At 45.2% G+C, this 27,521-nt stretch overlaps 1 protein-coding gene across 8 annotated transcripts in view; it reads right to left on the reverse strand.

Moving 5' to 3' along the window:
* Positions 1-1,317: 1,317 nt before the first annotated feature.
* TP63 (tumor protein p63) overlaps positions 1,318-27,521 on the reverse strand; it is a 98,570-nt gene continuing 72,366 nt past the window's right edge. For 4 of the 8 annotated variants that reach the window (XM_072344203.1, XM_072344206.1, XM_072344202.1 and 1 more), the window contains exons 5-14: positions 21,732-21,918; positions 20,100-20,215; positions 19,677-19,786; positions 18,667-18,803; positions 17,753-17,835; positions 16,747-16,883; positions 6,035-6,192; positions 5,060-5,204; positions 4,084-4,177; positions 1,318-2,836 (exon numbers count right to left, since the gene is read on the reverse strand). In XM_072344203.1, coding sequence (XP_072200304.1) covers positions 2,540-2,836; positions 4,084-4,177; positions 5,060-5,204; positions 6,035-6,192; positions 16,747-16,883; positions 17,753-17,835; positions 18,667-18,803; positions 19,677-19,786; positions 20,100-20,215; positions 21,732-21,918 — 1,464 coding nt within the window. In that variant the 3' untranslated portion in view covers positions 1,318-2,539. Of the gene's footprint in view, positions 2,837-4,083; positions 4,178-5,059; positions 5,205-6,034; positions 6,193-12,658; positions 12,901-16,746; positions 16,884-17,752; positions 17,836-18,666; positions 18,804-19,676; positions 19,787-20,099; positions 20,216-21,731; positions 21,919-27,521 lie in introns of those variants that run through there. The other 4 variants (XM_072344208.1, XM_072344207.1, XM_072344210.1 and 1 more) reach the window with 2 other exon arrangements.

The following is a 27,521-nucleotide window of genomic DNA, read 5'->3' on the forward strand; positions in this document are numbered from 1 at the left end:
TTAACACAGAAGTTCGCTCCATAGTGGTACAAAGAAAGGTATTCACAGCATATATTTTAATCTCTAGTGATGCAGCTGCAAAGCTCCATCTCACCACTGAACTGAAAAGCAGATACCAACGATTTTGTGCCCAAACTCCAGGCACAGCGTTAACCTTTATAGTAGTCAGAAGCTTGTTCCTAGAACAAAGGTGTTTTTTGCATCAATATTTTACAATACTGAAGCAGCTCAGAAGCATTACACAGCGGAGATGCAAAACCACAGAGGGCACAAAAACCTGGTTCTCCCTCTCCCCTCTAGAACTTGCAAAGTACCTGCACTAACACTGCCCTGCCTAACACCGCCCCACTGAATTAATTCTTGCATGGAGCCAGGAGGAGGCTGATCCGCTCCTTTTGTAGAATACTAGAAGAAAAAGAGACATAGTAAGAAGTTTTCACACTGAGCACGTGAAATACTTTGAAATCTAGGACGCTGCTCTTTGAAGTGTTACAAAACAAAGTGATAAAACAGGCTCTCAGTACCTGCCCCTTCCCCTCAACTGCGAAGTAACACAGGAATCTCAGTATGAAAAAATACAAATATATTTGTCCAGGGACAAGTCATTTGTTATAAGGCGTACTGTAAGCATTCCGGCATCAAAATAATAATTAAAAACAAACAAACAAACAAAAAAAACAAACAAAAAGAAAAACACGTTTTACTGTGGTTCTGTCACACCCGGTAACCCAAGAAGAAATAATAATAAAAAAAAAAAAATGGCATGTTATGCTGTAGGAAACAAATTACACGTACAAAAAAATATATATATACACGCTTTACAGTGTAACCATCGTGCATTACCGATCAGAGCTATCCAAAAATAGGCTTGCACAGTTACCAAAAGGCAGTCTTTGAATGCAGCCTGGCACAAGGGAGAGATGGGGGAGGACACTAACCATGCTACATCCATGTAGAGGCACACAGCAGGGCCCAGGAAAAAGCCACTGCACTGCAACCAGATTGGTTGGTTGTAACAAGATAAGAGGACAAGTTATTTAAAAGCTGCTTATTCTATCGTTCTCCTGTAAAGAACCAAACAACAAACAACTGTCAGACTTACTGTTAGCAGTAAAAGCCAACTTGAAAGCAGTCGTGCTTAACTGAGCCTCTTTAGATTTGTTTCCATACGTCAGCCTCACTACCTTGGCCAATATAAACGTGAAAACACGTAACTCTGTTCAGTTGCTTGTCCACAGTATCACTGGCAGTCATAGAGGAAATGCCTCAGAGCACAGCTGCTGTTTAACCAATGAAGAAAAACAGAAAAATCATTTCAGTTCATGTAAACAGGACTTTTTGCAGTAGCGGTACCAAAGAACCGGTGCTTGTTCCAAGGCTGTTGGAAAAGATACAAATATTTATTTATTCTCCACTTCCACTTGCTGATCATGTAGTCACCAGCAACAGAACAGACTCCAGTCTATTGCAGGCATCGCTAAGGACAGCTCTGCCTTTAACTGGCAGGAAACCAATCTAATGTGGTCTACATAAAGGACTGCCTGGGTTTAAAGCGGCCAAAGCCCTGCGATCAGCATGTAGCTCCTGTTTTGTCCTCTGTTCAACTGGAGGACAGGCAGGCAAATCCTTCTGCTAAACTAACCAGGCAGCGTATGTTGCAAAGCCTAATTCTCTAGCTTAAATGTCAGTAGTAGTACAGAATGGTGAATATTGGGTGGGGGACAAGGCTGACTTAGCGATGGCTGTATTTGTATTTATAACCTGAAATAAGCAAACCAGGAAATGCAAGGAAGTCTACATTCAAGATGAGAAGACAGCAGGTTGTTGTTTTTTTTTTTTTCCCTGTAGAACACAAAGGAATGGGAAAAAGTGGGTTGCAGGTGGTTGTAAGCGCTGGCCTGTCCAGCAAAGTGCATGTGCTGTCTCCGCTGGAGAATATTACACATAAACAGAGCACTGAGCTCTGCGGGAAGAGGCTGTTTAAGTGCAATGTTCAGCAGACCAATTCCCGTTTAGTTTTTGGGATGAACTGTCAGTTTGGGATTTAGCAACTTTGGTCTTTTCTTTTTTGAACTTTTGGGGTTTTTGATTTTTTTTTTTTGGTGGGGCTTTTTAAAACTTATTCTAACCATCCTGCTTTTCAAAGCGGGATTGCTGGATGAGAGAGACAGCTTGCAGGTCAGGACACTCACAAGGTGTACGAGGGTTGGAAAAAATAAAAAAAATCAAGGAAAGAAGCCCTCTTCCCCCCAAAAAAAAGGAAACCATGAAACAAGAACGACACCTTCTTACAAAGGCAGACATCTTTGGAGGAAACACCACCCGCCGTCCCCCTTCGCTCAGCTCCTTCTGTTGCAAGAGAGCTGGGGTGAAGGTCGCGGTCCAGGAACGTGACCTAGACAGCATCAAGGGCATAAGTAGCGTGAGCAAGCAAGGAGGCTCCCGCCGCCCTCCATCCAGGGACGCAGTAGCAGAAGGAAGACAAACGAAGGGCTGAGCAGTTAGTGTCCAAGGCGGGGTGGAGTGGTGACGGTGGGGCTCACTCCCCTTCCTCCTTGATGCGTTGCTGTTTGTTGCGCCGGGCATCCATGTCGAAGTTGAAGTCGTTCCACTCGTCGCGGGGTGGGAAGGAAATGGTCTGGCGGAGAGTGAAGCGGACTGCATCGATGACCCGCTCCCCACGGGTCTCACTGGAGCCCACGCTGACAGTGGAGGCCCCGCTGGGGGTACGCAGGAGGTGGGGAGGAGAGGAGAAGTCATGGAGCTGTCGGTGGTCCAGGATGCCCTTCCAGATGGCATGGCGGAACTGCTCCGGGATCTTGAGGCTCACCAGATCCTGCAAGGCAAGGAGCAGGGCTTAACGGGGCAGTCCCTGGGCAATCCAGAGGGTCTGGACTCCGGTAGAAGCAGCCTCTGGGCCACTCTGAAAATGCTTATGGTTAACCAGTGGTAGCTGTGATGCACTACAGAAGCCACTAATCCTGAAGGTGGTTGTTTGCTGGCTCACCACTTCTGAACAAGCACATGGAGCTGAGAGGCAGCAAGGACTGATGACCCAAGGTCCATTCTGAAGTGACACATTCACGCACAAGGTATGATGACCTAAAGCTACAAGTTTAACTGGACTGTAGGCCTCCAAAACACTGTGGAGAGTTCTGCTGGTTGTCTGTGGTGGGGGGGGATGCTGGACTGCAGGTTCAACAGCTTTGAACACTTCAGTGTTTATTTCAAAGCCTGCAAAAGGATTTTACAATTAAGGTTTGGGCTTCGGTATTCAAAGCTCTGGGTCTGACTCTATCGAAACTGCCTTCATTACTTGAACAAAGCCAAAATTTAAGACAGAAGCCTAAACTTGAAGAAATATTTGGACTCTGAGGCCCTGTGTTCTCTATGAGTACATTACCTGAGGGCAGCATTATCTAACTACAGGAAATGTGATATTGGCTTTTGAAAAAAAAAAATAATTAGCAACCAGCTTTGGTTAATTTGGGTCAGCTTTTCTAATTAGAGCATCAGCAGAAGGCAGGCAGCCCAGTCTAGGAAGCATCATAGCCTTCTTGGGGCAGAAATGGGAGGGTCAGCTCTCCAGAGAGCAGTGGCGCAGGAGAGGAGGAAGCAACCCCACAGCAAGAGCCATGCAAGAGAAAGGAGAGCTGGGCTGAGATGCCAGCAGCAAGGGAAGATCATTAAGGCAAGGCCAGAGAACAGGAGCAGGGAAGGAAAAAAACGCAGACCACTTTTGGACAGCCTACTTGTCTGCAGGCGAGTGAGGTGTTTCAGGGTGGTGTAAACTGAAACCAAGCCTTGCAGAATTAACAGGCGTGTGGGCTGGGGCCGCTCTGAGGGCTAAAAAGGACAGCAATGGGGAGGAAGATGTACTCTTTTTGTGCTAGGCAAGGCAGTTACAGCACTAGTGCTGGCGTTGTGTCCAGCCTCTTTTTACCTGCCAGTAAGTCCTCCCTGGTGTGCAACAGCCTTAAATCCAACAAATCGCCAAAAATAAAATACTGAGTCTGGATTTCTGACCTGTTCCTACATCAGGGCCAAGAGTGCAAACAAAGGAAATGGTGAGGAGTTACTTACATCCATGGAGTAATGCTCAATCTGATAGATGGTGGTCAGCCCTTGGGTCGTGAAATAATCCACACAGGATGAGCAGCCCAACCTCGCTAAGAAGCTGCAGAGGAGGAAGGAAGGATGGAGAGAGAAAAAAGGATCACCCTGGCTGCAACAGCCCAAACCACAGAAAAACCAAACACACAGCCAACCTGCAGCAACAGGAGATGAAGCTTTTACCCTTTCTTGACCTTCTCCAAGACATTCAGGCCAGCAAGCCGCATTGCTGCCATATCAAATGAATGAGGGAGTCCTCTAAGCTTGCTGCCTAGCAGACAACCCTCATGACAGCACCTTGCAGAAGTCAAAAGCTGATGCAGCAACCCAGATCTTGGGGCAGGAAGGCTTGTAAAATCCTTTCTGCCAGCTCACTTCACCCAGAAGGTGGCTGAGCCCATGGCAGCACATCACATCCATAGATGTTGTCACCAAAGCAGTTATTTTGGAGCTCAGACACACCACACACCCAAAGTAATTCACATCAGCATATTTCTCTCTGAGCAGAAAGGACCATGGGGAGCACCTTTCAACCTGTTCAACTTAAGGGAGGGCAAAGGGGCCACATCAATAGAGAGGTTGGATGTATTTCTGACCCCAGTCAGAGCTTACTACAAGTACACAAGAGAAAAAAAATACTAGTGTCAATAAAAAGATATGCAAGATCCCCTGCTTTAGTGCAGGATGCCCTCAGCTCCACCAGTCCAGCAGATGCTGCATCCCTTGGCTTTCATGCAGTCCTTCTGTCCCTGTTTCTCTCAGTTGCTCAGAAGTGGGGGTTTGAGGCTTGGCTGCCCAGACGGTGCTAGCCTCAGGACTGCCAAACCCACCAGATCCAGTGCTCCAGGAGAACAGGGTGAGGAACCCAGCAGGGCCCTTCAGGTTCCCAGCATTCCATGGCCTCTGTTCCCCAAAGGTAGGAAATGTGCAGCCTGCTTCTGCTCACCTGACAATGCTGCAGTCTGTGGGGTATGGAGGAGGGGGAGTGCAGTGGGATGTTGAAGGCATGGAGAGGGGAGGAGGCAGCGCCTGCGTGGGGCTGAGGCCATTCATGTCGCCGGTCATGGACATGTGGGTGCCCATCATGGGAACTACAGGAGAGAAGGAGGAAGCACATTGTTATCGAAACATCCCTGCACCCTTCTTCACTCCCAGCACAATCACAGCCCAAGCAGCCTTGAACCCTTGCAGAGCATGCTCCCGAGAAATTTAAGGCCTCAATGACTGCACAAAGACCAGATGACACACAGTTCTTCTGCTGCTTTCCCCTTACTGAAGCTACTGCTGTCAGCATTGCTTCTGCATCACCTTCCCTTGCAAGCAGGCTCAGTAACAAACCTCAGTGAGCTGTGGGCATCTCATCTTACTCTGCTGCAGGAAAGGAGCGGAACTGAGCCAGCGAAGTAACCCAATACAGAAGCCAAACAGCTTTGTTTCCAGAGACACTGAGCACCCAAAGGGGATCAGCAACAGGTGTGGGCGAGAGCCCAGCGCTTTCGAAATATGAAAAAAAAAAAAGAAGCATTTCTTAGACCCCAGAACCATGTCTGTCATCCTGGATTTACAGGGCTGCTGAGCGCCCTTCAGCAGCCAAAAAGAAGCAGGTTACAGAGCTGCAAGCTGCAGGTATTTCCTCTGAAACTAAGAAGTGCCTTAACTGAAGTGAGGGAAAAAAGTTTGCCAACATTTCCAACTCCTCTGCTGGGAAAGAAAGATGAAACAAGCCCTGAAAGACAGATTGCAGCACAGCCAGACAGATCTACATTGAGATGGGGCTCTGTCATACTTGTGAGACTCAAAGAAGGATGCTGAGGGCCTGGAAAAGGCAGGTGATTTGCCATGTGGCACAGCACCTCAGAGATACTGAGTCTCCTTCCCTACATTAGCAGGGAACATGCAGAGAGCAGGAAGGGTCTCTTACTGTTTGTTCCCATGCCGTCAGGGATGGTGGTTGGGGTCAGTGCGTTGCGCTGCTGGGGGTTTATGAGCTGGCTGACTGAGGGCAGCTTGTTCATGCTGTTCATCTTGCTGAGCGGAGGCGAGTTGGAGCCGTAGGATGACTGAGACTGAATGGAGGTCCTGCAAAACAAAGAGGTATTACAATAGGAATCACAGCACTTGATCACGAGTGCACATTCAAGGGAACACGTTTTTCTGTTTGAGGCAATGCTGAGCTACTGCTAGTGAAATTACCAACAGCATGGGAGAGCTGCAGCTAAATATCACCAGAGGGAGAAACAACGAGAACTAAGAACTCTGGGGATATAAAGTACAAAATAGTGAAACGCTGAAGAAAAGAGCAGCTTTGCTTTAGGTTCTGGTATTTTCTTTAAGCAAAACATTTCCACACAGCTTTTACTGTTGAAGAGAACATATGCAAAGCCAGCTAACAGTTGACAGAACTTGGAAAAAAAAGATATTTCCACACTAAACCTCTCTGAGGTCAAGTGATTTTACAAACGAAAAAGAACTGAGAAGGCCATCTCATGCCATCCTATCCCTAAAATCTGACTTCAGACACAATATTCAGAGCAGGAAGCATTTATCACTTTTTTTTTCCCCCTCCAAAATTCATAGTCATTCACATAATCAAGCTATTACTGTGCGCGTATATTAAAAGCAGAGGCTCTTTGCTCAGGACAGACTCCCCACACCTCAAGGGAACAAGAAGCTGAGATGCAGCTTTTGTCTGTGTTAAAGAGAACTTGGCATCCAGACCCCGCAGGCTGTCTGCAGAGAGTATCAGATTCCTGCAACCGTTCAACAACAGCGCTGACCTCCCTCAAGCCCAGACAGCCCCAGACTCCATCCAGCAAAACCATGAACAGGGCCAGAGGCTCGCTGGCAAGCTCCTCCCTCCCCAGCCCCAACAGGGCTGCAATCCCACCTCGTAAGCAATCCCTGGGGCTGCTTAAGAACAGCAGTCCAACTTCCAGCTTGGGTTACGGCTGTGGCAGTTGATCCTGAGTGGGGTCTTAGCTGGAATATGCAGAACACGATCATTAAAGTGGGCCCACCAGCACACTTGGCAGAGGGCTGCCATGCCGTAAGAGCAGGTTCTCTCTCTGCACACCAAGGGCATTCGCAAGACTGGGCAAAGACACTCAGGAAGCGGGCAGACTTCCCAAACATGACATACCCTCTCAATCCCGCTGGAGATCGGTGCTCATTCAGCCACAGTGCATGTGAAAGGGCACATTCCCTCTTATTTCCCATCGGGAAACTTGTTTGTCTGGGTATAACTGGCTACACACCAATTCCCGGGAACTGGCTTTCCTTCTATGCAAAGAGAATAGTTACTGCTTACAATAAGTAAAGCGTAAAGGAAAGGTTTATTCCCGGGCAATTTATTAAAGCCTTCAGGACTCAAGGTCAAGTCTCATGCAATTACACTGTCTCCAGCTTCCTGCACTTTTAAAGCTTGTGATGTTGGGTGGAGAAACATCTATGCTAACAGGCTAGAATATCTAAGGCCATGAAAAAACGTTAGCTAATTACACAATTACAGAAGGTACTGAAGGGTGTGAACTGTCCTTCGGCAGTGAAGATACAGGACAAGATCCAGCAAACTTCATAGACTCAAGGAAGTAGAAAGCACAAGAAGCTTCGCAAATTAATATTAATGACTGCATCAACTCCCAAAGGGAAGTGAAACCAAGCCATGAAGTTCAGGCCCAACTTCTGAGAGCGAAGGGAACAATACAGATCAGAGATTTCAGCTCACCAGTTATGAAGTTGAGGCTAGCCATAAAATTGAAGTTAGATGGACACCATCCTTAACTCAAAAGGCCTCTGGATTTAGGACCAGAATTAATATTTCTATTTTACAAGTTAAGGAACTCAGCCTGAGCTTCAGCTGAAGTTAATGTAGCCAAGTATTGTCTTAGGGCAAAGCCTGCATGATGTGCAAGTCATCATGTGCAACAGCCTCCATAGTGAAACTCCAAATCAGACGCTTCCCAGAAGAGATTGTTTTTGACTATTTAAGTTCAGGGTGGGTTTTATTTAGAGAGCTCATAATTCTATACCCTTTTTCAGTCTATTGGTACAAAACAAGATTCTCCAAGGAGGTCAGTAACAGGCCTAACTGTGCTCTCCATGCCACCAGCAGTGATCTCATTAAATTAGTTTGGCTCCTACAGAAGACCAGGAAAAAAAGCAAACAGAAGCCAACTCAAAGCACCCTATGCTACATGAAGCAAATGCATACTTCACCTACAGCTCATGGACTCCATTCTTAACTCATTTGTACTTGTAAGAATCAAGATTAGTTCTAATGAAGACAATCAAACCCAAGCAAATAAAACAGGAGAGAAACAAAAGCATGGCATTCTTTTGTACCCATAATCATTTTCAATTAGATTATTCAGTCCCATAAGCAGACACGTGAAAGTTCTAAGGAAAGCCATCTAGCCAAAGAAGAGTCCCAAGATAAACCAAGATGCAAAATTTTATTCAAAATTAATGTCACACATCAATATAGCAACAGCCTTAGAAACACAAGAAAATGTTTTTGGTATTAAACACACAGTTTACATGGTGTCCGTGGCTTCATTTAAAATATATTGCTTTTTTTCTTTTTTTTTTTTTTTAAATAGATATTATAAGAATGTCATGCACAGTGATTTTCATTAAAATCACACTTACTACATCTCGAGAAAGATTAGAAGTAGGAGCATTAACATTTCTTTGATATCAATGCCAATGAAATGCATTTTAATATCAAGGTATAAGGACTTCAATTAAGAGACTATTATACTTCTTGGAACAGCCTGATACAAAAGGCACTGAGTCACATTCTGCAACTGATTTTTCTCTCTTCAAGTGGCAAGGTAATTATTTATCCTGTAAGGTTTGTAGTTATGCAAGCTTATATGAGGGCAATCAACTCTCATGCTTCAAGGCATATACTGATCATCTCAAGAGGTCAGGAAGGAACTTACTCTCCCACATATTAAGCACAGTTCAGTTCACAGGTTACCTTATATAATTCTGCGCTTTCCCAGCTCAGCAGGTATCACCCCTTTACCAGAGGTAGGAAACTGCTTGGATAGATCTGATTCAGTAGGAGTCCTCATTAACTTTAGATAAGCGCACACCATAATGTAAGCAGCATTAATGTAAATGATGAAGTTTCACTGAGTGCAAGAGTAGGACAGCTCAGAATTGGAGAGTAAGAATTCACCCCAGCCCCACTACCTACAGTTTGCTTTCCCTGAAGACCTAGAGCTATTCACAACACAGAGACCCAAGTGGAGTCAAGCTTGCCCAGTCCTAGGCCTGCTTCTCCTTATGTTGGCCACAGCAAGGACAGAAGGATTACACCCTAAGTTCATATACAGTTTGTATGCCCAGGAACAACTTTTATTTTTTTCCAAGCAGGGATGTCCACTGGGTGGACACCACCCATAACCTTGGGATGTCAACATGTCTAATAACGACACAAATAATACAGATACTCAGTTGCACTCACCCATTTATAAGGCTCCTGAAACAGGACACTAAGAAGCAGAGATACCCTTGAGCTTCACATCTCAGAAAGGTGCAGTTTTAAGCAACCAATAGAGCATCTTTTCGACCACAAAAGTGTTTTGCATGTTTAGTTTAGTAACCAACTGAGAGCACTGGAAAGGAGACACTCTGACTGTCACAAAGCAGACAGCAGCTACAGCACAGGGATAAGGGTGGAACTAATAATTCCCATTAGATAGCAGGTTTGGGAATTTCCCAATGTAAGCAGTGGATGCAATATGCTCTTCAGGGAACACAGCTGTATGTGGACATACATTAACTAGTTGACAAAGACTGACACAACCTGACTGACAAGGCCCAGTATTAACTGGCTATTCCTTGAAAGGCTTACTTGTCTGAAATAAAAGGAGAAAAATCAAAAAGACAGCTGGCTGGGAAAAGGGTTTTGTTCTTTCATTCAGCTGCAGAGGACAAGTGGAAAATTTCAACTACTTCTAGTTTGAGGTTATTTGATGGAAAAAGCTGCACTTTCTAAAATAATCACCTTCTAGCTGGAGAGCAAACAGTCACCGTTAAGACCATCTTCAAAGTCATCTACTTCTAAACACAGAGTACAAACAGGAGAACCTTTCCAGAGGACAGTGGGATCCAACCAATTCACCTGCTTGTTTTGTGCAAGTCCCAGGTGCTTTATTTGTACTGCCCACAGTGGTGCAAGAGTTTTCCCCACAGGCAGACTAAACAATGAACCGAACCATCAGCTGGGTTCTCCTGATGGTGGGCTGACACCTTCTGATAGTTTGCCTTCTCAAACTCACTACCAGGCAGGTAGTACCAGGCCTTGAAGCAAAGCTCTTGTTATGCATTATGTACCCTTATCCCTGTGTATTTACCTCATCCCAGCATTTCCACATTGCCATCCATAAGCAGATAGAACCAATGTAATGAACTTGACTTGGAAGGACAGACCAATGTTGCCAAGCATATTCCCACATTTGGGCTGCATTTGCAGTTCAGATTCTTTCTTTGTGTGAATACTGAGAATAAGCGGTGCCTTTCTTGTTCCAAATAAAAAAGCACAGAGAGAAAATTATCTTTTCTGTGATCTTGAAGTACTCCCTGCAGTTCTCAAACAAAGTGAAGAGGTATTTGATTTGACTGATTTTATATAAAGAACAATGGTTGAAATGCAACTGTATGAATAGTAAACTGCTGGTGTTTAGTTATTATTTAATCACTTTTTTGAGGCTCTTCTACACCAGCTCTCCCCCACACTCTTATGGTAGAAGTCATCTCATTAAGCCAACAAAGGACATATCCAGAGATAGAATACAGCTCTCAAAAGAGATTTTGGAGCGAGTCATCGCCTGCTTAGATCACAGCTCTGCTGCCTGGAAGCAGATGATGAGATGTTCATAGATAAGAGATCTCCCACTGCATCAGGCCTCCTCTTTCTTTGTGGGTGGCCAGGAGCCCCGCTCTGCATTTGAAAGGCATCTTTTCTTCAGGCTGTGCCTAACCAGAAGTGTATCAGTGGTGGGTACGCGCCTGCCTCAAGTAAATCCAGTGCAGAGCTACAGATACACAGCTCCCCATTAGTACTGATCCAGCCCCCAGTTCACAGTTCTTCCCATGAGCAACTGATCCCCGATGTGTATCCAAGCTCTGCTCTGTGACCACCACTGATGTGGACAAACACCAGCACACAGGAAGCTCCTTTCCCAGAGCACCCCTCAGTAAGCTTTTTACATTTCTACTTTCCACAGCCATGAACACCGGAGGGTTCCCTAGATGAGATGCTACTGACTGAGAACATGGGAAGGACACTTTTCTATCAGCATTAGGCACCATTCTTTGTGAAGATAAGCCACAGCAGGCATCTCCTTCAGCTCTCTTCTCCAGCACCTGCTCCCAGAGCCACAATCAACAATACCAGTTTAATTCCATGGTATGTTTTACTTGCCTGTTCATCATTCTTCCTTTGTGCTGACCTGGGTTTGGCACTCAGACATTAAGCTTCTAAAGAACACAAATCTTGTCAAGCGCCATTCAAACACCTTTCAGAGGTAGATTTGACACAAGCGATGTGAAAGTTTACAGCTCTTTGTTGATAAAGGGTCTCCTATGCAGAAACTGCTAGTTCAGTCCACTTTATGGACCCACTAAGCAAAAGCAGTGGCTGCAAGATTACTGGGCAAAGCAGGCATGGCTTAAGGCCATCAGGGTGAGCTATCTCTAACAGATGCTGGCACTCTTCTCCTTTGAGCTGCGGACTGTAGTGAAGGGTACAATGTAGTAAACTTAATGAAGGAACATCTAACAACTGCTGAAAGTCTGCATGGAAAGGGGTGAGCTCTGACCTTTGGGCAAGCTTTCCACAGGCTGAGCATTGATCAGATTTGGACAGACTGCCCATTTCACCCTCAAACACAAGGGGACAGGGACACTGGGTACGTGTGGATGTCATTACACAGCAAGACTCCATCTTCACCGTGTGCACTTGGACTGAGCTCATGAGAGCCAGGAAGGAGCTTTCTAAGTTCAGCCCATCTGGACAAAGCCCAGAAGTTTCAGTGCAAAGTCTGACAGTATCGTCCAGTCTTCCCTGTATTTTTTTAATCTAGTTTAAATCAGACCTTTTATGATTAGAAAAGGAAGGAAACAATTCATAATACCAAACTAGAGGGCATTTCTACAGGGGAAAAATGACTTAATTAGTGCCAACATAGTTACTACCTCCCTCTGTCCAGCAGTACAGATACTTCAGCTAATTGCACTATTACTGCATAAATGGCATTAAAACAGGCCTAACAGATTAGCACAGACTTCAAAACATCCCGCCCTCCTCCTATTCCCACCCAGCCCCATGAATACTTTCTTAAATTTATACAAGACAAGGCATTTTAAAATTGAGACCTGCTCAGAGAAACCCCACTGTGTTTCACAAATACAGAAGTTAACAGGAAAGAGGTTACAAAAACAAGAAGGAAAAAGTTACACCAAGACAGACAACATTGTGGTTCCAGACCTCCCAGCGCCACCAGCTACAGCTAAGAGATCTGTAGAAGCGTCTGTTGTTTAGGCAAAGTTTGAGTCCCTTCAGGAGATTACTCTCACTATGTACTGCTGCTATCAGGCTGCACATTTGTCCCACTGCTCCTAGTCCCATGAGCCGGGCAAAGCCAGCCTGCCAGCTTCATTTATGGATATACTGATGGTTTTGGGGGGCTGGAATGTTTTAGGATGGTATCGGTCTGTTTGGGAGAGTCTCTCCTTGAGTCCACGAGTTCACTCCTGAAGCAGGCCGAAAGGAGACTGCAGAGAAGGAACCAGAGAAAAGAAGAGATGAATGTACAGGGCCATCAGACAGCAAGAGAGAAACAGCCATTTTCCACCTTCATGATCACAGTACGGACTCAACAGAGAGGATAAATTGATGTCTTAGCACCTGCAGTGAGGGTATGCAACAGGCAAATTTAGGAAGTTAGAAAACCCCAGGTGTGAGTGCTTGGCAAGAAAAAACAGCTATTTGATCTGGCAATCTGATTTCTGCATCCCAGTCACATGGATGCAAATGGCACCTGATACTGTTCCCAGCAGATCTCAAATGAGCTCAAGAAATATGAGTAGAAAAAAATACTCAGCCAAATGCGTGAGAGAAGCAGCTTCCATGTAGTTCATTTCAAACCTCAGTTACTTCAATACCAGAAGCTGGTGCTAGGGAGAGGATAGTGCCTACCTTGAATGGGCTGTACCGATTCTATCTCAGGAATTCCCTCTTTGGAAGACAGAGGGCCCTCTGCACTGAAGCTGAGGGGTCCCTGGAGCTGCCCCCTGATGCAAATGCACCAAGCCTTAGCGACAGCAAAGTGAGCACAGCATGTCTTCACATACCTTATCCCACACCTATTCTCGCTTACTTTCACCTTGGTAACCCTCTAGTTGAAAACACTGTCCAAACGCCTGGAGCTCACAACATATGCAAGCACAACACTACAAAATCAAACCATGCAGAAATCCGCTATACCTTCCATAGCAGAAATGAGAATATCTAGGTGGGGGTATATAGAATAGAATACCTTTCCCACCAGCCTCCTACCTGCCATGGTGAGCAACAGTTCTTGTCTCAGCTGGAGCACACCAGACACTGGATAGCTGCGCTCCAGTCACACCTCACTTGCAAGATTAATCCCCTCCCACTTGGGTAATGAGCTAGGGCTGCTCACTAGGATGAAAGGCTGCCACTGGGTTCAGTGGCTGAAGCCTTGTTAATACGAAAGTAACATTTGCTGGAATATAGAAGCCACCTTCTTGGTAGGCATTGGAAGACTATGCAAACTCCCTCCTAACATGCTCTGACCAATTCAAATAGACTGTTCTTAAAGCAGCAGGGTGAAAAGCCACTACAGGAAGTCTCACTGAATATGAAAAAGTGATTTCCAGTATTCCTTGAGAACACTGACAGTAAATGCATTTTGTAGGAGGAAACTGAAGAAACTTTCCTTCCCTGTAAGAAATGGGGACTCTGGTATCTTGGAAGCAAACATTTTCTGGTCAACCTTTGACAGAAGGATTTTAAACATAAGGGGCAAAACATGAAATGGAAGCCTTCTATAGAAACATGCGTGCTGCTCTTCACAGAATTTGGCAGTGGAAAAGGAAGAACAACAGCATCAGAAAACAAAACAAAAAGAGCCCTTCCCCCACCTATGATCATGAAGGTATTTGGCGTAACAGTAAGTAAGAATAAATAAGAGAAAACCATGCACAAAGGAGCAAACAGAGAGAGGAGATGAGACAGAGAAAGATACAGTCTGGCACAGCGTGGAACAGCGTAGTATTTTTTATCATCTTGTGGGACAGGAAGCTGATTGTCACCAGGTTTGTCCTCCTTTTTTATTACATTACTGTAAGACAGCACTGCTGGCCTGTGAAATGCATTGCTGGTCTGTATTATACAGCGTTTCCAAAAATCAGATTTTTAAAATAAATTACCTTTACCACAATAATCTCATTGCTGCTCTTCCTAACCTTCAAAAATATAATGAAAATGTACAACATATGGTTAAGCTGAACCCACTCGCATGCAATACTGCTCTTATCCAATCTGGCTCCTGCAAAGTGCCTTCCCTCCTTATTCTTACATCAAGATCTGAAACCCTGTGGATTTTTTTGGGGGTGGGGAGGAAGGGGTACAATCACATCTATGAGTTTCGCCAGCCTAAATTTCCCTTTGCCTTCAACACATTCCTTCAGAAATTAATACACACCCTAGATTATCAAGGCCAAAAGTGCTAGAACCCAACTGCACCTAATGTCTGAAAGTATATTTCAGTGCGGAGGACCCTATTTCACGGCAAGCTGTCAGCAGAGATCACTTCAGTAGCTCTGGACAAACACTGAAAGCTAATTCCCCCCCAAGTTCTCGGCATCCTTAAAAGTTGTTAATCTGTCTCCCCAATATCCCAGCACACTCAGCAGCTGAGAAAAATGAGTCTATAACTGGACGAGTGCCAGGAGACATGCCAAAAGAAGCTTCATTAAATTAAATGGCGAGACTCACGCATGCTATTCTTAAAGGTAACAAATACCAACTTCAGTTGCCAGGAACCCATCCTATTGATAGAAGAATGAAAACAGTAATTATGGCCATGCAACTGTCAGCACCAAATGAAAGCTGTCATCTGCTGCCATCCATTTCTGCTTACACAACCGTTTCTCAACTGTAGTTCAGGTGGAGCTTTGAAGAGATGCAACTGAGTGCACAGAGGCCACAATGCCTAGCAGCTAGTAAACACAAGTTATAGTATACACAAACAGCTCGGATGACTGAATTTTATTTTTATTAAAAAGTGTCTCAAATTGCCCAGAGCCCCTGGATGCTCCAGCCATTTCAGCACAGGGCTATAACATCTCTTCAAGACTCCAGCTGACACTAAAAACACACAGGTCGAAATGCGAACATATGCAGAGATCTGGCACAAAGCCGTAGTATTGCAGAAGCCCTGAGACAAGGCCAAGGCATTGAAATAAATCCCTACAGGCTCAAATGAGACTTATGTGGTGCCTTGGCCTTGTGCTAACCTCTGCAAGGGAATGAGATATACCCACAGCCTCCTGACGCGTGAGTTTACCAGGAGGAACGCATGAGATGCTAAGCACTACCGCTGGCGGCCACCTACAGCCTGGCCAGCTACGTGCTGCCACCCGATACGGCAGGTGAAGCAAGGCCTGTGAATGACACCACTTGGGGTCTGTCTGCAAACTCATTCTCTCACCCAGTCTCTGTAACTGTAAAGCATTAGGAGAGCAGAGGGGGAAGACAGAAACCAGACACTTGGCCCTACTTCTCCCTATCCTCCTGCCACTTACACCACTCGAAGTAATCCTAGTAGAGCCTTGCTAGCAGACAGCGGCTGTGTCTGCCCAGATGGAAAGTTTCTCTTGCACAACATGGAGAGCCAATCACAAAGTACTTTTTTTTGTTTGTTTGTTTGTTTTTTGATTTTTTTGTTTTGTTTTAAAATGCTTTAAAAGTGCCAACAAAGTACCCTTCTTGGAAGTACCCATTGGTCAGAGAGCAATTCTTAACTGTCAAACCCTTAGTCACAATTTTCTGCTTCCAGTGTTACAGCTCAGGAGATCACAATATCTACATCCCACCAAGAGACAGTTGCCAGTGCTACCACAATGTCAGGTAAGTGCAACAGCAGTATTCGAGCACATGGGCAGGCCGGTGCTCACAGTCCCAGCTCTGTTTGCTCTTTGCAAAATGTTTCAGTGGATTCCCCAGAGAAGGGGTGGAGGGCTCCATGTTCACTGCCATTACCACGAACACAGCACAGCCCACCCTATGCTTCTAACCTTGGTCACATGCATGTAGTGGGTAGAGAGGGACCTGCAAGCAATCAGGACCTGTATTTAAGAAAGGAGGACTGCTTTGTCCCATTGCAAAATCCGGATCTCAAACTCACCCTCACAAGTTCTGGTACTGAAGTTTTCCTTCCTGGTATTGACTTCTACCAGCTCTGAGTAGGAGTTCAACAAGCAGCTTCATACTCTTGGTTAAGCACTACATCCCTATAAACACCTGTCCAGAAGCCTTCTGTGTCTCTCTCCTCTCTCTCCCTTCCCCACCACTGCAAGCACATCCATACTCACTGCTTCTGGAGCAAGTGCTGGTGCTGCTGTTGCTGCTGCTGCCGGTAAGTCTCAATTGTGTGCTGGGGAAGGTACTGCATAAGTTCCAGGGACTCTTTGATCTTCAGAAGCATTTCGTATGTTTCTCGTCCCCTCACCTAAATCATAGGAAGAGAGTGAAAATCCTTAAGGAACTGAATCTAAAGTGACAGCCCCTTAAGTGAGCTGTAGATATAGTCAAGTAACCAGAGCAGGATGCAAACACTGCCTATACTTAACATCTAAGCAGTACAACTGCTAAGCCTTGTGTAAGATGTACATCAGATAAATGTTGAAGAGCTGACAATCTGACATTCCAGGCTAGTGAACATACTGGAATTGTCATCTACCTTGATCTACAGACTACACCAACCAAAAGTGATGTTCTGGTCCTAATGAAATCTGGTGATTAACTTTGACTTTTGCTTAAGAGAAAAGGATTACTAGATCTGGATGTCAAGTTTAGATCTCCCTTCTCCCCTAATACTGCCATTTGTGATTTACCCAGCTAAATGTGGCTCACAGTGAAAGCAGTTCAGTGGCCAATTATCTTCTTGCCTTTTCTGATCCTACACTTAATACTGAGTATTTTACCTCTATCTTTCCACTGTAATGGTAGTACACAAAAGCCACAGAAGCAACCAACCTTATCAGCAAGAACACAGGATTCAGCATATAATCCCTATAGAAAACTCAAGTGCTACAGACTCAAAAACGTCCCAATTAGGTCTCCATGATGATGATCCTACCCCTGGGATATTTTCATATGTTTAGCTCAAATCAGTCTCAATTAACAGCCAATGAGATTTATTCATTACAAATTTTGTTTGGAATACTCATTTAAAATAGATGCATCTCTAGGGAAAGTATTCCACATCCCAACTCTAGCCATTGAACACAGTTGTCTGTGATGCCTGGGTGAGCAGCTGACTTGTTTCAACACACTAAGGAGGAGACTAAACAATAAGCAAAGACAGAGAGAACTCACCGGCAAGTACAAGAGCTCATCATCTGGAGAACGTCTTTTTTTGATAGATGTCATCTGTATGCCATGAGTTCCTTGTCGAAAAGCTAGAAGAAAACCAAGAAGCATTCCATTAAACTAAAGCAAAACACAAACAGCGAAGGAAATAAAAAAGAAGAGAGAGAGAAATATCAAGCATAAGGCTGGCGTTAACATGCAGTGCTTTGAAAGGGTCTCTGCCTGAACCACTTCAAAACTGTGTGCATAGATCCTGGCTTCATAAAGCAGACAACTAGCAAAGAGCCACTGGTAGATCAATAATCCACAATGGCGTGTCAACTTGAAGTGAGCACGCTGAACCCACTGTGGAAACAAAAATCTCCAATTAGTCTCTCATTAAAATTTGCCTTATTTTTAGTTTGCTACGCAACCCAGAGTTATCACTGAGCACATATAGGAAACCAAAACTGAGTTTACATCTTTTGCACTTCTGATGAGTGTGTCTGTGCTTCACAGAGTACAACAAAGGCCACTTGCCATAGGATCTCAGACACACAGCACAGTTTATGTGAAGTCTTCATCTGCATTCCTGTTCCTGGAAGACACTTGCTTGAAGGATCAGGGAACAACAGCACAGTCCCAAACAAGCAGTTTGGAAGTGGTTACAGTCCCATCATCCAGGTAACTTGAAGATGTTAGAGAGTCACCCCCCTCCAGTCAGAACAAACAGCGCTGCTTGTAACACTACTAGAGACTGTCAAACATTTTGTAAACACCAGCTCATTTTGCAGACTGATTCACCCAGTGAAAACAGACATCTAATGCCCTCCTGCTTCCAAGCCCATGCACAGGACCGCTCCATCCCCACAGCACGAGTGCCAGGGTTGCACCTGTTGACAGCATGATCTGCAATCTGCCCAGCTCTGCCAGCTACTTACGGCGTTTCGTACCATCACCATTCTTTGTGCTGTCAGAGACTTGCTGCTTGCGGATGCTGTCCTCATCTGCTTTGCGATCCCTGCCTGGGCAAGCACAAATACGAGCTTCGAAACATCGGCGGCCCAAAACTTGCCCACTGTGAAGAAAAGCAAAAGAGGATATCAGCTGGTGGCTCGGAGAGTCACCATCAGCATCCCTCACACCTTCAAGTTTACAACCAGACGAAATCTGAAGCTAGTATCTACTCCTGCTTTACTCCCTCTAGGCCAGTATTAATGAGTCCCATCTGGTAGCTCATCTTAGACGTGTTTAGTAAATAATACACAGATTCAACACAAATTACAGGAGTGAACAGATTCAGGTTATTTATCTGCACCAATCCAAGTGTTGACTTGATCTTCCTAAATGGAACCTATGCAGAAGCGATGACCTCTCAGTCAGACTTGAAGGAATCACAGAATCATTTAGGTTGAAAAAGATTTTCAAGATCAATGTCAACCTTCAACATGACTTGAACCAAACGTGATCAGCTAGAATAGTTGCTATATGCTTTGTTTTTGTTAAGTCCAACCACTGGCCTCCACCTTCTCCCTGGCAGTTTCAGAGAGATTTGCTGTATTAGTGAGAGGGCATGAAAGCACCCTGCTCAGTGGACCCAGAGCAAGTTATCCAGCTATCTCACAGGAGGATTAAGTGAGATAGACATAATGATGAGACTTCTTCCATGTATTGAAACTTTTTATCTGCATCAAAAATACCCTCAGCTAGTTCACATAAGAGCATGGTAAGTGCAGAGCCTGAATGGTTTGTGCTAGACTACACACAGACCAACCCAAACCTCCCAAGTGTCAGTCAATATCCAGTTATTGGGCAACTCATACCTGCCATGATTTAAAAATGTTCCATGACTCCTAAAATCAAACATCCCTAAAGACCTTGCAACGCTGCCCTGAGCAAAAGAAGAGCAAGAAGGCTGTCTCACAAGCTACATTTGTGATGCACTACTTACTCTCTGGTTTCCAGTGTGACAATGATGAGAATTGGGCGACGGTTCATCCCTCCTACACAGCTACTGTTACACATGAAGTTGTACAAGACTGTTGTGAACTCGGTACCAACCTGGATGAGATGGGACAGGATGAGCCAAAGAGATGGTGAGTGGAGAGCTCTGCTTTTTCTAGCTATCTCTCTGAAGATCCCTCCCACTCTCACAGCTGTACAATAACTGGGCTACCACCAAGTCTTCCCCACCATAAGGCTTCCTTAAACTAAAAAAAAGAACTCATTCTCTCAAGGGATGAAGAGAGTATTTAAAACCCCATTTCTGATGAAGAGGGATTAACTGTGATGAGGACAGAGCATGTACAAGATCTTGGCTCCTTTGGCTACTGTTTGAACTCCAACCTTTTTGCATGCTGAGATCACAACATACCTGGGGTGGCTCATACGGGACCAACACACTCTGTCTCCCAGTGATAGGGTCTTCCACATACTGAGCATGGCTGTTTCCTTCCACTCTGATCAAGTGGCTAGGAGGTGCAATCTGCCCTGCAAGGGCAAGGAGACAAAAACATTATTGAGTGACACAAGTTGAAGTGCAGGGCAGCAAGGAAGGGATCATGACGTTTCTAGGCCCCTTTCCAATATTATAAAAAAAGATTCCCCTCCTTCCTGCAAATTGTCCTTAGTGTTTCTACAACATAGTTAAGTTCTGAAGAAAGAAGACGGTTTCAGGTTCACCTAAAGAATTCAAAGAATAATAGAATGGTTTGCATTGGAAGGGACCCTTAATACCATCTAGTCTCAATCCCCCTGCTATAGGCAGGGATATTTCCCTCAAGATAGGCTGCTCAAAGCCCCATCCAGCCTGGCCTTGAATAATTCCAGAGTAGGGGCAATCACAACCTCACTGAGCAGCCTGTTCCAGTGTCTCACCACCCTCACAGTAAAGAATTTCTTGCCGATATCCAGTCTAAATCTACTTTCTTCCAGTATAAGACCATTACCCCTTGTCCTGTTGCTGCATGCCCTCATGAAAAGCCCCCTCCAACTCATTTTGCCTCTCAATTCGTGTTTGAACTGTTAATTTCTTACTCAAAATAAAGCGTATTTTGAGAAAAAATAATTTCAAAATACAAATTCAGCATTTAAACTGCATTCCTCCTTAAAAGTAGGCCATCAAACCAAGTATAAACTCTCAAAATAACATTCAAATTCCGTCAAAAGCATTTTAACACAGGAGCCTATTACAAAGAACCATCTCACTTCATGCTGACTTTCATATCCCAAGTCCCTGCTTGTTTTTATGCTTGTCCAGCTGACCACGCTGTACCCAGCCAAGGGATCCAGGCTCCTGAAACATCCTGTTAACTGACACCGATTTTTTTTTTACAGTAGGAGGCGAATAACGCACGTAGAATAAAACAGATGCTCAGCTGAACTTACGTGAACTTAAGCAGCCACAGAAAAATGGAGTCTAGCTTATGAGTTTGCAGAAAGCCTCGTGACATTTTTAAAACGGCTATTACTTCACTCATACGAGAAGAATCAAGACTAAAACGTGATTACTGAACTGATAACGTTAAGCATACAGAAAGGCTGCCTGCAGTTGATGCTGGCACTTAGTGTTATCCTGCTAGAGATAAACAGCCCCTCTGTCTTTGAGGCATGGATTAAGGACTGGAGATGATATTGCATCCTGTTACTAGATCCCTGCCCCAGCAACATGGAAGCTCATTCCTGAGCACAAAAACAGCTGCTTCTCATCGAGGGAGCACAAGCAGAGTGGGGAAAGGCAGCCAGAAGGGCACTGGCTGCCACAGGGACAGACATCCATCCAACCTGGGCAGGCATGAGGTTTATTTCTGTACTTTCTTCTCAAGGACATGCTTGCACAGGAATAACTGAAGCACAGGACCAAGCTTCCTGCTAAGCACAGGGAGAAAAAGGCTATACGAACCACTGCAAGGAGATCTGCTTCCAAAGGTTTGCAGTAGAACTGCTGCAAAACCCTAAGCCAAGTAGCTTTGGAAAGAGACTGTGAACAAAAGCACTGCCCTCTTACCCTCGTTGAACTCCCGGCTCAGTTCATGGTTTGGGCAGCGCTTGACCACTTCAGTGACATGCTCTGCTTTTTTGTAGACTGGCATAGCCCGGATGACGGCTCCCTGGGGTGGTGGGGTCATCACTTTGATCTGAATGGGGCATGTCTTGGCAATCTGGCAGTACAGCTTCTTCAGTTCAGTGGAATACTGAATGAGGGGAAAAAAGGGAAAAAGAACAAGAGAGTCAGGATGGTCAGATAGAGAGGTGGAGGCATACCAGAAGGATGGGGATAGACTTATACACAAGCCAAATGCACCGGCTACTGCACATGCACTGCATTTGTTCAGAGAACCATAGAGTCACAGGATCATATAATGGCTTGAGTTGGAAGAGACCTCAAGAATCAAGCTCCAATCCTCCTGCCACACTTCCAAACAAGTGACAAAAACTCTAAACACTTACTTGTTTTAGAAAAGTAGAAGATAGACCAACACCTCATTTTCCCAAAGACAAATGTGTTCAAAAAGAATTGTGCTGTTATATGGTCAAATCCAATCCTTATTTATCTTATGCTTGCCTTAAAAGAGGAGGGGGACACAAGGGCAGTATGTTTATACTACCCAAAAATGTGGAAAGCATTTGTTTTACAACACCCCGTAATCCTGGAAGCACTGGAAACAACACATATAAAGTGATTTATCCTGTTTTGTTAAAAGCCCTCCTGATTTTGAAGTCGGAATAAAAACCATGAAGCCTGGAACTGAACGGTACTTGAAATCAAGACCCTGACCAACCTGAGAGTTGTGTCAAATCTGATCTCTTAGTTATCTTTTGGAAGTATCTCATCCCTATGCTGAGTAACCTGTATCAGTCTCCTCACTTCTAATCTTGAGTACCGTATTCACCAAGGCAGAGAGGAAGTGGTAAAATAACACGCACACAGACCCCAAAGCTCTGAGGAGTGAAAACATCTCAAAAGATCCAGTCCATGCTGGGACCTGGAGCATAACTCAGGAGCTGGTTCCAAAAGAGAGGCAGTCACCATCCTGGGGGTATGTAATGAACACCCAGAGCTAAGACACTCTTACTCACTGTGCTAGTTCACAGCATATTAGATTCCCTTTAGGACACTCTTGCACTAACGTGCTGGCACAGCACATCCCCAAACCGTGTTCGCATCTGGAAACCTTTACTCAGCAAAATGTGTGACTTCAGCATGGGTTAAGTCACTGGTTTCTGTTTAGAAGCTCTAGCTGAGTTAAGTACACACATTTAGCAGGAACAGTCACAAGGAAACTCTTGCACGGTTCACTACACTGCCACCCTAACCCATTTTTCTAGATGTCCCCTGTGCAGGAGACTCTCCACCCTTCTCTGCTGTTCCAGAACAAGGTAGTCTGCACTGATACCCAACTTCAGAGCCATTCAGTTTCCTCTTGGTGTTCAAACATCTGTGAATGCCAAGCTCTTCAATAACTCTAACCACGTAACCCACAGGAATTGCTGGCATTTCCCCACTTCCATCTCTTTGCTTCTTGCAAAAAGAGAAGTGAAAGCCCTAAGGTAGTTGTTTTCTTGATAAATGTCTCTAGCAGCCATGGTTGGTACAGCCCAAGCTTTCAAAGATGGCACCAACAGGTTCATACAGGTCGGGAGCACAAGTTGGCCATCCACCCTACTAGGATGGGAAGAACTGGCACACGAACGGGTGGGTGGTGGGTGACGTAGCAACAAGAGAATTAGCTAGTGATATCCAGAGATTATTTGCATTTCAAAGTGTGTGCAGTGCGAACAGGAAAACCAAAGCTGGGGAAACAACGAGGAGGAGAAGGGGGATTAAAATTAAGACAAAGTGATCTCTTCCCTCCTCACTTGACACCACCCTGCCATACGGCAGAGGAGATGCTACAGGTATTCAAGTCAAGGAAGAAGATTCTCTGAAATGCAAAGGCCAAATTGTGCAATGCATTTTATGTGCCTGCAGGCTAGAGATTAATCCCACAAAGGATTTACTCAGCCTGCGGAAATGGGGAACATGCCAAACAATTGCAAAAAAAAAAAAAAAAAGTTGTGAAACAGATTTAGATGGTGATTTATATCAGACATCTTTTAAAACCTGAAATTCCTTATTGTTTTTTAATTAAAAAGCAATTCCTTACTAAAGGTAAGAGTGAGCTCACTGTGTTGTCTTTACACCTCAGAAGTAGGAAAAGACTCATATTTGGAAGAGGAAGAAAATTTAGAAAGCATACACAGAAAGCCTGGAAAAGCCACCTAATTGCCTGGATGTCCTCACATCAATGAAGTGTGAAGGAACCACGCACCCAAATGCAGAGGGCAAAAATGAAAGCAAAAATACAGCAGCACACACCAGGAGCAAACGTGTCTGGCGTCTGCAAGCATTTAGAGAACTGAACGTATGGAAGGATATGTACTCCCCTAGTGGTGCTGACTATAATTTTATGTCTAATATTTTCACTGGAGTTTGCAGAGAAGCAGAAAATCACTGCTTCTAGAAGGACAGGAGAGGTCGGTACCCAACCCCAGCACAAACACACAGGCTCCACATCACACAGTGTGGGCTCCTTTGCCAGCAAAGGAGGTGATCTCTCCATTTGCCTTTTAGCAGCTCAACTGCCTGAGCCCTTCAGCTACAATCAGAAAGGAAAAACAGGACCTGCAGCTTACATCTACAGAAACAACAGCCAAGAGCTAATGAGCCACAGGGAAAAGACCTCCCCAATACAGATGTATCTCCCCAAAACATAGGTTTTGTCAGCCTTCAGACCCGGGAGCTCCAGGCTCTGGACAACACCAACATGAACTTCACACATCAGAGAACAGGATGACCAGAAGTTCACCAAAGGGTGTGATGCTCATCTCCACTTTGGGAGGCAGCTGGGCACAGGGAGGGAAGCAGCAGCAACCCATACAGAAAACAGTCAAGACAGGATGGCTGTGGCACCTTTCTGTCACTGTCTGCAATAGTTCAAGCCTCCTGGCTGTTGCAAAGAGTTCAGGGCCATGGCACACCACAGCTTGGCAGGGACTTCACATTCACCTCAGCACAGCAGCCCACGAGCCTGTAGTTGTCAAGAGGCCGGTCATTTAACACTGGTGTAAATCTGTCCGTGGGGGTATCTGCTGTCAGACAGCAAAGGGCTTGAGCTTCCCATCCTGCCAACTTTGCTGTGACTGTAGGTAAACTGATGCCCAGTCATCTATTGGCATAAATAGATGTGAACAACTAGGTCACAGAAACTTCATATTGGATCAGTGATAATCACTATATCCACAGAGTAAGACAGGATATTGTATATAGATTTCAAAGCAAATATGCATGCAAAAACACTCGAGGCAGAAGCTGTCTCTGTGCATTCAGGGAATGCCTGCAAGCATTCTCCACAGTGGTCTCCAAATCACCCCACCTTGCAGGAGGTGACAGGCACCCTACCCAACGTTTTGCTACAGAAGATGACTGCATGAGGAATGAGACCAGGAGATCAGTCACTCCTAATCATGGAGACCCAAGACAGATCCAGTACCCCTATGCTACAACCTGAGAAGGAAGGACAAGATAGTTGTTTGAAAAACAGTGATGTCACAAATCAAAACAGACAACATTTAGCACTAGTCCAGACTGAATACTGCCAGTAAATGAATTTCTCCTTTAAGTACTTCTCAACTGCCTTCATTTCAAGTGTTTAACAAGTCTAAAGCATCGCGATTAACCAATATACTTCTGTTACTTGCCCAAGTATGGAAATTAACCTAATCAGGAAGAAAAAAAGTACTAAAAACGAACCTGATCTATATCAGCAAGCCTGTCATTTAGTGACAGTCATTTCCTAGCACGAGGAATAAAAGCTGTGCCAACAGCCTGAGGAGCGGGAACACAGCTTTTACCAGACACACAGCAAAATGTTCCTTGAAACAAAAGAAGGAAGCCTGGCAACAGGTTATCTACTCAGGAGAGAGGGGAAAGGCTTGGCTCAGATTTTTCTTTGGGGTTCAATTGCTGCACGTCATGCCCAACTAAGCAGACTTCAAGAGACTGCTAAAGACAACAGTGAATTTAGCTTTTTGCTTAATAATATGTTTTAAACGGAAAGAAGAAAACATTCCAGCGCCCGCAGCCCTGCCCTCCCCACCTGCCTGTGCAGACATACTGTATTACCCACTCTTGGCACCCTGGCTGGTAATTCAGTATCACAATGCGCACGCCAGCCACCATCAGGCAACACCTGTCTGATTTTTCAGCAAGCCCCTTCTCCAGAAGGTGTGTCAACAAAGGGCTTAAGGGAGAAAACAAAACACTTTTTCACTTCTCAAATGGAAAATTTTCACTAGGAAGGAAAGAAGTCTCCTGGAAGTGCTTTGTGCAACACAAGCTGCAATGGCTGCTCAGCGAGCATTCAATCCCCTCACAGAACTCTGATGTGGTAAATTGCCCCAAACACTGCTTTGGAAATCTACCTCTAATATCTGATCTAGCTAAGGGATTACAGCCCCTTACATCTTTAAAAGGAGTGGGGTTCAGCCAGCTCTGCAAATGCTGATGAATGTCAACTTGAAGGTGATCCCAGCAGTCAGCCTTACAGCGTGACAGCACTGAGCCCCTTCTGTCCAGATCAACAGGTCTTTCAAACCTTCTGCAAACTCCTTTCAAGAAGTCACGTTTTAGCTCAGCTCAGTTAAACACCAGATTCATTTCATTTGGCGCTTTCAAAGCCATCATTCAGCTGCAGTTTTCCCCTAACAAACTAACTCTGAGAAAGAAAAAAAAAAAAAAAGAATGGGTAAGAAGAATGGAAAAGCAACATTTACTTGTGATAAGTGTGCACAGATGAGAACAAGGAGTTATGAAACAAGCAGAAAACCTGTGTAAAACGGGACAAGGTTTACTCATTTTGAACAAAAAAGCGGGGAGAAAGGAATTTACCTATCTAAAATAAAGAGTAATATTTATGGGTACACCTTAAATAGTTTGACTTTGCCGAACAGCAACTGAACTTTGAATTCACATTTGATGGGGGTGAGGGCAGGTGGACAGGGCTGCAAAGCCACTCATGTAGGAACTGATCTGCGTCCACAACAGGTTCAGCCGACTTGCTGCCTCTCATGGCCAAGGTCTTCTACTTCATCCGAGCACAGAGCGTACATCTTGCCACTAGCAGACGTGCAAACCATAGACACAATAGATGAGTTCAACAGCCATCGGCGCCATGCCAGATCCACCACATTTAGGTTCACGCTGGGCCAGCGAGAAGCACCTGTGAGCAACCCCCAGCGGAGGGAAGCCCCACCATGCAACAACTGGGAGGACTGGAGCAGGAGGGGATGCTGACAGCGCCAGGAGCGCTCTGAAGACTTTTACCAAATTCCTCTGCCCCAGGCAAAGGAAATAACAAGTCACCCTCTTCCACCCACCCCCCTCGGGGAGGGGCAGCGCCTCACCCACAGGAATCCGCCTGTGCAGAGACTTCAGCTTCATCTTCCCCTTAAGCTCCCCTGCCCCTTCCCTGGCCCTGCTGCCGCACGGCCCGCGCACACGAATGGTGCTCACGAGCTATTAAAATCTTCCCTCCAAGCGCTTTTCCTCAGGAGCCGCAGCCAAAGGCCGCCTGTTGCCACCTGTCAGTCGTGGGGATTAATTACCTGCGCCGGGTTGGGAGCGGCACATTCCTCCCCAGCCTCACCCTGCAAGATGTTGACATCAGGCAGGTGGGCCCCGCGTCCCCCGGCTGGCAGCATGGAGGGGACAAGGGGGGGAAACATGACCCACATGCTCAGCAGGGACAGACAAAAA

The sequence above is a fragment of the Excalfactoria chinensis genome, chromosome 9 (assembly GCF_039878825.1).
Source record: "Excalfactoria chinensis isolate bCotChi1 chromosome 9, bCotChi1.hap2, whole genome shotgun sequence".
NCBI classification, from domain to species: domain Eukaryota; kingdom Metazoa; phylum Chordata; class Aves; order Galliformes; family Phasianidae; genus Excalfactoria; species Excalfactoria chinensis.